Genomic DNA, 12,500 nt, shown 5'->3' on the forward strand with positions numbered 1-12,500 from the left:
TTAGGATTCTGCATTCTTCATCAGACATGTTTAGATTTAGATTAGATTTGAAATGTCAAAAACACACTTTAGGCTTTCACGTCCAGGAAGTTGTCTAAAAGGGATTGAATTTGTTGTTGCCTAATTGTTTTTTGGTAGGTTTCTACACTACTTTCCCTCCATCTATAGCATTTCTTAATATTACTCAGTTCCTTTGGCTTTGATGCCTCATGATTGAGTATTTTAATTTATTTATGTAACCTTTATTTAACTAGACAAGTCAGTTAAGAACACATTCTTATTTACAATGACGGCCTATACTGGCCAAACCCGGACGACTGTGATTTTGACTGTGATTATGACTGTGATTATGACTGTGATTATGACTGGGATTATGACTGTGATTTTGACTGTGATTATGACTGGGATTATGACTGTGATTATGACTGGGATTATGACTGTGATTATGACTGGGATTTTGCTGTGGTCTGATTGGGGTGTCAGTGGACTGACTGAACGCTCTGAGAGACTCTGGGTTGAGGTCAGTGATAAAGTAGTCTACAGTACTACTGCCAAGAGATGAGCTATAGGTGTACCTACCATAGGAGTCCCCTTGAAGCCTACTGTACCATTGACTATGTACCTACCCAGCGTGCGACAGAGTTGCAGGAGTTGTGACTCGTTTCAGTTGGTTATGTTGTCGTAGTTGTGCTTTGGGGGGCATATGGGGGAGGGATGCTGTCACCTCCAGGTAAGTGTTTGTCTCTCTCTCTCTCTCTCTCTCTCTCCTCTCTCTCTCTCTCTCTCTCTCTCTCTCTCTCTCTCTCTCTCAATTCAATTCAATTTAATGCTTTATTGGCATGGGAAACATATATTAACATTGCCAAAGCAAGTGAAGATAATATACAAAAGTGAAATAAACAAAAATGAACAGTAAACATTACACTCACAGAAGTTCCAAAAGAATAAAGACATTACAAATGTCATATTATGTATATATACAGTGTTGTAACGATGTACAAATGGTTAAAGTACAAAAGGGAAAATAAATAAACATAAATATGGGTTGTATTTACAATGGTGTTTGTTCTTCACTGGTTGTCCTTTTCTTGTGGCAAAAGGTCACACATCTTGCTGCTGTGATGGCAATCTCTCTCTCTCTGTCTCTGTCTCAGTCTCTCTTTCTCTCTCTCACTTTGTCTCTCTCAGTCTCTCTTTCTCTCTCTCACTTTGTCTCTCTCTGTCTCTCTTTCTCTCTCTCACTCTGTCTCAGTCTCTCTTTCTCTCTCACTTTGTCTCCCTCTTTCTCTCTCTCACTTTGTCTCTCTCTCTCTACTTTAACAGAGAGCAGACAGTGGAGTGGGGGATGACGTCACTCTATAAACAGGCCAGCCAGATGAGGTAATCTCTCTCTCTCTCTCTCCCTCTCCCTCTCTCTCTCTCTCTCTCTCTCTCTCTCTCTCTCTCTCCCTCTCTCTCCCTCCCTCTCTCTCTCTCTCTACTTTAACAGAGAGCAGACAGTGGAGTGGGGGATGACATCACTCTATAAACAGGCCAGCCAGATGAGGTAATCTCTCTCTGGCCTCGTGCCTCAACATATAGACTCAGACTATAGAGCGAGCGAGAGAAAGAGAGAGGGGGGTGAGTGGGATAGAGATAGACATTAAGTGAGAGCGAGAGATGGAGAGAGAGAGGAAAGAGAAAATAAAAAGACAGACAGACGCGGGGGGGGGGGGGTAATGAGTGTTTGAGGGAGAAAAAGAGAGGGAGAGGTTTTCCAGATGTACAACTCATTTTCCTGCTCTGTGTCTTTCCTCTACTGGAGTTATGAGAGGTGTGATGCTACTCCCTCTCTCCTCCTCCCCTCTCTCCTCCTCCCCTCTCTTCCTCTCCCCTCTCTCCGTAACTCTCCCTCTGCGCTCTCTCCTTCTCTCTTCCTCTCCCCTCTCTCCGTCACTCTCCCTCTGCGCTCTCTCCTTCTCTCTTCCTCTCCCTGTCTCTCTCAAATCCTGACTCTGTCTCTCTCATCTCACCTTCTCCCCTCTCCCTGGCTCTCTCCCTCTGCGCTCTCTCCTTCTCTCTTCCCTCTCTCCGTCTCTCTCCCCTCTCCCTGGCTCTCTCCCTCTGCGCTCTCTCCTTCTCTCTTCCTCTCCCCTCTCTCCGTCTCTCTCCCCTCCTCTGACTCTGTCTCTCCTTTCTCCCTTCTCTCCGTCTCTTTCTCTCTGCGCTCTCTCCTTCTCTCTTCCTCTCCCCTCTTTCCATCCCTCTCCCCTCCTCTCTCTCTGTCTCCCCTCTCTCCTTCATCACTTCTCTTCTCCTAGTTCTCTCCTTCCAAGCTAAAGGCTAATATCACACGCATTAAACAACTTTAAAAAGACAAGCAAGAAAATAAAAACTAAGCATTTTTCACAGTGCTTGGGGGAGAAAATATTTCTCATTACCATGCAAACTAATACTGGATTGTATTGCACTCTGGGTGAATGGCAATATACATATTTATGATAAAGAGAGGGACGATAAATCAAGCAAACAAATGACTACCACAGGATGTTTGTGTCTAGACAGAAGCAGTCGTATAAACAGCTTTAAAAATCTGATGAATTCTATTAATAAAAGAACGAAACAGAACACAGCCTGAGACCTGCTGCGTAAAGGCCTCGGAGGACCTGATGCTTCGAGGAGAATAGTGTACACTTGGTCCAGTCTGCAGCCTTGTGAAGGGTATAGTGTACACTTGGTCCAGTCTGCAGCCTTGTGAAGGGTATAGTGTACACTTGGTCCAATTCTACAGCCTTGTGAAGGGTATAGTGTACACTTGGTCCAATTCTACAGCCTTGTGAAGGGTATAGTGTACACTAGGTCCAATTCTGCAGCCTTGTGAAGGGTATAGTGTACACTAGGTCCAATTCTGCAGCCTTGTGAAGGGTATAGTGTACACTAGGTCCAATTCTGCAGCCTTGTGAAGGGAATAGTGTACACTAGGTCCAATTCTGCAGCCTTGTGAAGGGTATAGTGTACACTAGGTCCAATTCTGCAGCCTTGTGAAGGGAATAGTGTACACTAGGTCCAATTCTGCAGCCTTGTGAAGGGTATAGTGTACACTAGGTCCAATTCTGCAGCCTTGTGAAGGGAATAGTGTACACTAGGTCCAATTCTACAGCCTTGTGAAGGGTATAGTGTACACTAGGTCCAATTCTGCAGCCTTGTGAAGGGTATAGTGTACACTAGGTCCAATTCTGCAGCCTTGTGAAGGGAATAGTGTACACTAGGTCCAATTCTGCAGCCTTGTGAAGGGTATAGTGTACACTAGGTTCAATTCTACAGCCTTGTGAAGGGTATAGTGTACACTAGGTCCAATTCTGCAGCCTTGTGAAGGGAATAGTGTACACTAGGTCCAATTCTACAGCCTTGTGAAGGGTATAGTGTACACTAGGTCCAATTCTGCAGCCTTGTGAAGGGTATAGTGTACACTAGGTTCAATTCTACAGCCTTGTGAAGGGTATAGTGTACACTTGGTCCAATTCTGCAGCCTTGTGAAGGGTATAGTGTACACTAGGTCCAATTCTGCAGCCTTGTGAAGGGAATAGTGTACACTAGGTCCAATTCTGCAGCCTTGTGAAGGGTATAGTGTACACTAGGTCCAATTCTACAGCCTTGTGAAGGGTATAGTGTACACTAGGTCCAATTCTGCAGCCTTGTGAAGGGAATAGTGTACACTAGGTCCAATTCTGCAGCCTTGTGAAGGGAATAGTGTACACTAGGTCCAATTCTACAGCCTTGTGAAGGGTATAGTGTACACTAGGTCCAATTCTGCAGCCTTGTGAAGGGTATAGTGTACACTAGGTCCAATTTTGCAGCCTTGTGAAGGGTATAGTGTACACTAGGTCCAATTCTGCAGCCTTGTGAAGGGTATAGTGTACACTAGGTCCAATTCTGCAGCCTTGTGAAGGGTATAGTGTACACTAGGTCCAATTCTGCAGCCTTGTGTAGGGTATAGTGTACACTAGGACCAATTCTGCAGCCTTGTGAAGGGTATAGTGTACACTAGGTCCAATTCTGCAGCCTTGTGAAGGGTATAGTGTACACTAGGTCCAATTCTGCAGCCTTGTGAAGGGTATAGTGTACACTAGGTCCAATTCTGCAGCCTTGTGAAGGGTATAGTGTACACTAGGTCCAATTCTGCAGCCTTGTGAAGGGTATAGTGTACACTAGGACCAATTCTGCAGCCTTGTGAAGGGTATAGTGAACACTAGGTCCAATTCTGCAGCCTTGTGAAGGGTATAGTGTACACTAGGTCCAATTCTGCAGCCTTGTGAAGGGTATAGTGTACACTAGGTCCAATTCTGCAGCCTTTTGAAGGGTATAGTGTACACTAGGTCCAATTCTGCAGCCTTGTGAAGGGTATAGTGTACACTAGGTCCAATTATGCAGCCTTGTGAAGGGTATAGTGTACACTAGGTCCAATTATGCAGCCTTGTGAAAGGTATTGTCTTCTGATCCCTCCTGTCTCAGCCTCCAGTATTTATGCTGCAGTAGTTTATGTGTCGGGGGGCTAGGGTCAGTCTGTTACATCTGGAGTATTCTCTTGTCTTATCTGGTGTCCTGTGTGAATGTAAATATGCTCTCTCTAATTCTCTCTTCTCTCTTTCTTTCTTTCTCTCGGAGGACCTGAGCCCTAGGACCATGCCTCAGGACTACCTGGCATGATGACTCCTTGCTGTCCCCAGTCCACCTGGCCATGCTGCTGCTCCAGTTTCAACTGTTCTGCCTGCGGCTACGGAACCCTGACCTGTTTCACCGGACGTGCTTGTTGCACCCTCAACAATTACTATGATTATTATTATTTGACCATGCTGGTCATTTACGAACATTTTAACATCTTGACCATGTTCTGTTATAATATCCACCCGGCACAGCCAGAAGAGGACTGGCCACCCCTCATAGCCTGGTTCCTCTCTAGGTTTCTTCCTAGGTTTTTGGCCTTTCTCAGGAGTTTTTCCTAGGGAGTTTTTCCCAGCCACCGTGCTTCTTTCACATGCATTGCTTGCTGTTTGGGGTTTTAGGCTGGGTTTCTGTACAGCACTTTGAGATTTCAGCTGATGTACGAAGGGCTATATAAATAAATTTGATTTGATTTGATTTGATTATAGTGTACACTAGGTCCAATTCTGCAGCCTTGTGAAGGGTATAGTGTACACTAGGTCCAATTCTGCAGCTTTCTGAATGCTGTAGTTTACACTCTGCAGTGTACACATACACACAGACATATGTCACACACACACACACACACACACACACACACACACACACACACACACACACACACACACACACACACACACACACACACACACACACACACCTTACTATGGCCAAGACGGTCTGGTGTAAATACAAGTATTATATAACAGTAATATACAACGGCAATATATAACAGTAATACAGTGCATTCGGAAAGTATACAGACCCCTTGACTTTTTCCACATTTTTGGACTTTACAGCCTTATTCTAATATGGATTAAATGAATAAAAATGACTTGTCAATCTACACACAATACCCCATAATGAGAAAGCGAAAACAGTCAGTTTAGAACAAAATCTAATTTACAATGACGGCCTACACCGGCCAAACCTGGATGACAGTGGATCAATGCACTACTACATTGCTCATCCTTGAGATGTTTCTACAACTTGACTGTACTCCACCTGTGGTACATTCTATTGATGGACATGATTTGGAAAGGCGCACACCTTCTATATAAGGTCCAACAGTTGACAGTGCATGTCAGAGCAAAACCCAAGACCAGGCATGTCCGTAGAGCTCTGAGACAGGATTGTGTCGGGGCACAGATCTGGGGAAGGGTACCAAAAAATGTCTGCAGCATTGAAAGAACCCAAGAACACAGTGGCCTCCATCATTCTTAAAGTGAAGAAGTGTGGAACCACCAAGACTCTTCCAAGAGCTGGCCTCCCGGACAAACTAAGCAATCGGGGGAGAAGGGCCTTGTTCAGGGAGGTGACCAAGAACCCAATGGTCACTCTGATAGAGGACCAGAGTTCCTCTGTTGGAGATGGGATAACCTCCCAGAAGGACAACCATCTCTGCAGCACTCCACCAATCAGGCCTTTATGGTAGAGTGGCCAGACAGAAGTCACTCCTCAGTAAAAGGCACATCACAGCCCGCTTGGTGTTTGCCAAAAGGCACCTAAAGACTCTTAGACCTCTGGTCTGATGATACCAGTATTGAACTCTTTGGCCTGAATGCCAAGTGTCATGTCTAAAGGAAACCTGGCACCATCCCTACTGTGAAGCATGGTGGTGGCAGCATTATGCTGTGGGGATGTTTTTCAGCGGCAGGGACTGAGAGACTAGTCAGGATTGATGGAAAGATGAACAAAGCAAAGTACAGAGAGATCCTTGATGAACACCTGCTCCAAACTGGGGTGAAGGTTCACCTTCCAACAGGACAACAACCCTAAGCACACAGCCAAGACAACGCAGGAGTGGCTTCGGGACAAGTCCCTGAATGTCCTACAGCAAAGCAGCTGCATTTGCATTTGTTTAGGCTGTTTTGTAGTGACATTCACATGGATACATCCATAACAATGAGGAAAGAAAATGTGCTCATTCGTCAGGACACTGTTGTTCAGAGGAGCTAGCCAACAACACAGCTAACACAATCACTTCAAACTGAAGCTGGAAAGACTGCAAACTAGCTGTACTTCATTTCGTTTTACCCTTTTTCAATTTACATTTCTTTGTATGCGGTATATCCATAAAAATGATGCCAGCTGATTCATGATTTTGACTGGCTGAGAAACGCTGCCTGCCTGCACGTCTCGTCCTGACTCCCGACACATTCATTACTATGGGACAGCTGGAGATCCAATTTGAATATTGCAACAATGTTGTAAATGTCAGAGAGACAGACAACAAGGTTGATATAAATCTCTGCTGTTGAAAATGAAATGTTAGTCTTAAAGAAATGTGAGATAATGTCTAGATGCTTTTTATAGTGGAGATCAAGTTTATAAATTGCCTGGCTGGGCTGATTGCGCAGTCAGATGGAACAGAGTAAATGGGCATTTTAACGTTATGGATTTAGCCGGTGGTAACGAATCTGCATTCAGGATTAGACCCACCTGTTGTATAAAAGTGTAATATGTAACAGTAATATATAACAGTAATATATAACAGTAATATACACTATACCAGTAACAGTATACAGTGAGGGAAAAAAGTATTTGATCCCCTGCTAATTTTGTTCGTTTGCCCACTGACAAAGACATGATCAGTCTACCATTTTAATGGTAGGTTTATTTGAACAGTGAGAGACAGAATAACAACAAAATAATCCAGAAAAACGCAAGTAAAAAATGTTAGAAATTGATTTGCATTTTAATGAGGGAAATAAGTATTTGACCCCCTCTCAATCAGAAAGATTTCTGGCTCCCAGGTGTCTTTTATACAGGTAACGAGATGAGATTAGGAGCACACTCTTAAAGGGAGTGCTCCTAATCTCAGTTTGTTACCTATATAAAAGACACCTGTCCACAGAAGCAATCAATCAATCAGATTCCAAACTCTCCACCATGGCCAAGACCAAAGAGCTATCCAAGGATGTCAGGGACAAGATTGTAGACCTACACAAGGCTGGAATGGGCTACAAGACCATCGCCAAGCAGCTTGGTGAGAAGGTGACAACAGTTGGTGTGATAATTCGCAAATAGAAGAAACACAAAATAACTGTCAATCTCCCTCGGCCTGGGGCTCCATGCAAGATCTCACCTCATGGAGTTGCAATGATCATGAGAACGGTGAGGAATCAGCCCAGAACTACACGGGAGGATCTTGTCAATGATCTCAAGGCAGCTGGGACCATAGTCACCAAGAAAACAATTGGTAACACACTACGCCGTGAAGGACTGAAATCCTGCAGTGCCCGCAAGGTCCCCCTGCTCAAGAAAGCACATATACATGCCCGTCTGAAATTTGCCAATGAACATCTGAATGATTCAGAGGACAACTGGGTGAAAGTGTTGTGGTCAGATGAGACCAAAATGGAGCTCTTTGGCATCAACTCAACTCGCCGTGTTTGGAGGAGGAGGAATGCTGCCTATGACCCCAAGAACACGATCCCCACCATCAAACATGGAGGTGGAAACATTATGCTTTGGGGGTGTTTTTCTGCTAAGGGGACAGGACAACTTCACCGCATCAAAGGGACGATGGACGGGGCCATGTACCGTCAAATCTTGGGTGAGAACCTCCTTCCCTCAGCCAGGGCATTGAAAATGGGTCGTGGATGGGTATTCCAGCATGACAATGACCCAAAACACATGGCCAAGGCAACAAAGGAGTGGCTCAAGAAGAAGCACATTAAGGTCCTGGAGTGGCCTAGCCAGTCTCCAGACCTTAATCCCATAGAAAATCTGTGGAGGGAGCTGAAGGTTCGAGTTGCCAAACGTCAGCCTCGAAACCTTAATGACTTGGAGAAGATCTGCAAAGAGGAGTGGGACAAAATCCCTCCTGAGATGTGTGCAAACCTGGTGGCCAACTACAAGAAACGTCTGACCTCTGTGATTGCCAACAAGGGTTTTTCCACCAAGTATAAGTCATGTTTTACAGAGGGGTCAAATACTTATTTCCCTCATTAAAATGGAAATCATTTTATAACATTTTTGACATGAGTTTTTCTGGATTTTTTTTTGTTATTCTGTCTCTCACTGTTCAAATAAACCTACCATTAAAATTATAAACTGATCATTTCTTTGTCAGTGGGCAAATGTACAAAATCAGCAGGGGATCAAATACTTTTTTCCTTCACTGTATATTCAAGATGTTGTAATAAAGTAGAGATGTCTTACTGTGGCTGTGGCTGAGACGGTCTGTATGCTGGTGTCCTGTCCACTCTGTTCACTGTGGTTCTGTGAAGTGGGGTACATGTTGAGGGGGTGTTCGCTGACGGGGGGCTGTCCTGTGTAGTCGGGGGGCGCAGGGTGAGGGTGAGGGTGTGAGGCGGTGAACTCAGCGGGCAGGCCGTTCTGAGGGGGGGCAAATTGGGCGGAGGGGTACGGCTGAGTCATGGAGTCTGGAGGGGGAGGGGCTTCCTGGTTACCCTGCAGGGGGAGAGGAGGGAGAGAAGGTGAGAGAGTTAGTACCAGACCAGATTGAACAATTAATACAAAAAATGTGCCAGTCATCCATTCAGTCAGCCAGTCAGTCAGTAGGCCAGCCAGCCAGTCAACCAACCATCCAGTCAGGTCAGTAAGTCAACCAGCCAGCCAGCCAGTCAACCAGCCAGTCAGGTCAGTAAGTCAACCAGCCAGTCAACCAACCAACCAGCAAGTCAGACAGTCAATTACTAATTTACCAGCAAAACCAGCCAGCTAACCAGTAAGTCAGTCAGGCAGCAATACAGTCAATCAATAAGCCAGTCAGCCAACCGGCCAACTAGCCAACCAGTCAGCCAGTCAGTCAACCAGTCCCATAGTGATTTGCAGCATGATAAACCAATAACTACTGTGGACGCTCAGACCACACACACACACACACACACACACACACACACACACACACACACACACACACACACACACACACGCATCAACACAACACATATTTAATATAGCACACTGATCACACTTAGACTCATCATGTATTGGTCCCTCTCATCTGATTACCAGTGTTACTCATCATGTGGTAACGGTGGTCTAGCCAGTTGTGAGAATACTTGATGGTAACAGTGGGTCGTTTTTTTACTATTTGTTGTAAGCCTTCCCACAAACCATAGCCCTAACCTTAATAACTTCTCTGAATAAATACCTAAACTGAACCACTCTGAATTAATACCTAAACTACACCACTCTGAATTAATACCTAAACTAAACCACTCTGAATTTATACCTAAACTACACCACTCTGAATTAATACCTAAACTAAACCACTCTGAATTAATACCTAAACTAAACCACTCTGAATTAATACCTAAACAACTCTGAATTAATACCTAAACTAAACCACTCTGAATTAATACCTAAACTAAACCACTCTGAATTAAAACCTAAACTAAACCACTCTGAATTAATACCTAAACTAAACCACTCTGAATTAATACCTAAACTAAACCACTCTGAATTTATACCTAAACAACTCTGAATTAATACCTAAACTAAACCACTCTGAATTAATACCTAAACTAAACCACTCTGAATTTATACCTAAACAACTCTGAATTAATACCTAAACTAAACCACTCTGAATTAATACCTAAACTAAACCACTCTGAATTAAAACCTAAACTAAACCACTCTAAATTAATACCTAAATTATACCACTCTGAATTAATACCTACATTCCTAACCTTTGAGTTGTTTCTGTTAAACACTGTAACCACAAATAATTCAGTCAAAAATTTAGGTTTATCCACAATATGTCAAACTTCGAAGGGAAAATATGAGATCTTGTTGCATCATGTAGTCTACAGACAGACAGTGAACTGGGAGGGAAGCATCATGTAGTCTACAGACAGACAGTGAACTGGGAGGGAAGCATCATGTAGTCTACAGACAGACAGTGAACTGGGAGGGAAGCATCGTGTAGTCTACAGACAGTGAACTGGGAGGGAAGCATCGTGTAGTCTACAGACAGACAGTGAACTGGGAGGGAAGCATCGTGTAGTCTACAGACAGTGAACTGGGAGGGAAGCATCATGTAGTCTACAGACAGACAGTGAACTGGGAGGGAAGCATCATGTAGTCTACAGACAGACAGTGAACTGGGAGGGAAGCATCATGTAGTCTACAGACAGACAGTGAACTGGGAGGGAAGCATCGTGTAGTCTACAGACAGACAGTGAACTGGGAGGGAAGCATCGTGTAGTCTACAGACAGTGAACTGGGAGGGAAGCATCATGTAGTCTACAGACAGACAGTGAACTGGGAGGGAAGCATCATGTAGTCTACAGACAGACAGTGAACTGGGAGGGAAGCATCGTGTAGTCTACAGACAGACAGTGAACTGGAAGGGAAGCATCATGTAGTCTACAGACAGACAGTGAACTGGGAGGGAAGCATCATGTAGTCTACAGACAGACAGTGAACTGGGAGGGAAGCATCATGTAGTCTACAGACAGACAGTGAACTGGGAGGGAAGCATCATGTAGTCTACAGACAGTGAACTGGGAGGGAAGCATCATGTAGTCTACAGACAGACAGTGAACTGGGAGGGAAGCATCATGTAGTCTACAGACAGACAGTGAACTGGGAGGGAAGCATCGTGTAGTCTACAGACAGACAGTGAACTGGGAGGGAAGCATCATGTAGTCTACAGACAGTGAACTGGGAGGGAAGCATTATGTAGTCTACAGACAGACAGTGAACTGGGAGGGAAGCATCATGTAGTCTACAGACAGACAGTGAACTGGGAGGGAAGCATCATGTAGTCTACAGACAGACAGTGAACTGGGAGGGAAGCATCGTGTAGTCTACAGACAGACAGTGAACTGGGAGGGAAGCATCGTGTAGTCTACAGACAGACAGTGAACTGGGAGGGAACACTGCACATATGTGAAGGCCCGTGTGGGTCGCTCCTTTAGGGGTATATATATATACTAGGTCAGCTAGTCTGGCCAATGCATGGCTGAGATATAGAACCCCTAAAGGAATGACCCACATGGGCCGTGTTCCCTCCCAGTTCAGATATATATACTGCTCAAAAAAATAAAGGGAACACTTAAACAACACAATGTAACTCCAAGTCAATCACACTTCTGTGAAATCAAACTGTCCACTTAGGAAGCAACACTGATTGACAATAAATTGCACATGCTGTTGTGCAAATGGAATAGACAACAGGTGGAAATTATAGGCAATTAGCAAGACACCCCCAATAAAGGAGTGGACTGCAGGTGGGGACCACAGAACAATTCTCAGTTTCTATGCTTCCTGGCTGATGTTTTGGTCACTTTTGAATGCTTGCGGTGCTTTCACTCTAGTGGTAGCATGAGACGGAGTCTACAACCCACACAAGTGGCTCCGGTAGTGCAGCTCATCCAGGATGGCGCATCAATGCGAGCTGTGGCAAGAAGGTTTGCTGTGTTTGTCAGCATAGTGTCCAGAGCATGGAGGCGCTACCAGGAGACAGGCCAGTACATCAGGAGACGTGGAGGAGGCCGTAGGAGGGCAACAACCCAGCAGCAGGACCGCTACATCCGCCTTTGTGCAAGGAGGAGCAGGAGGAGCACTGCCAGAGCCCTGCAAAATGACCTCCAGCAGGCCACAAATGTGCATGTGTCTGCTCAAACGGTCAGAAACAGACTCCATGAGGGTGGTATGAGGGCCCGACATCCACAGGTGGGGGTTGTGCTTACAGCCCAACACCGTGCAGGACGTTTGGCATTTGCCAGAGAACACCAAGATTGGCAAATTCGCCACTGGCGCCCTGTGCTCTTCACAGATGAAAGCAGGTTCACACTGAGCACGTGACAGACGTGACAGAGTCTGGAGACGCCGTGGAGAAT

At 45.0% G+C, this 12,500-nt stretch overlaps 1 protein-coding gene across 2 annotated transcripts in view; it reads right to left on the reverse strand.

The window, feature by feature from the left end:
* The window catches only part of LOC115171994 (RNA binding protein fox-1 homolog 1-like), a 25,600-nt gene that overhangs the window by 7,353 nt on the left and 5,747 nt on the right, over positions 1 to 12,500 (reverse strand). For both annotated transcript variants that reach the window (XM_029729245.1, XM_029729244.1), the window contains exon 2: positions 8,848 to 9,099. In XM_029729245.1, the coding sequence (XP_029585105.1) occupies positions 8,848 to 9,099 (252 nt within the window). The remainder of the gene's footprint in view (positions 1 to 8,847; positions 9,100 to 12,500) is intronic.

This window comes from Salmo trutta, chromosome 32 (genome assembly GCF_901001165.1).
Source record: "Salmo trutta chromosome 32, fSalTru1.1, whole genome shotgun sequence".
Taxonomy (NCBI): Eukaryota; Metazoa; Chordata; class Actinopteri; order Salmoniformes; family Salmonidae; genus Salmo; species Salmo trutta.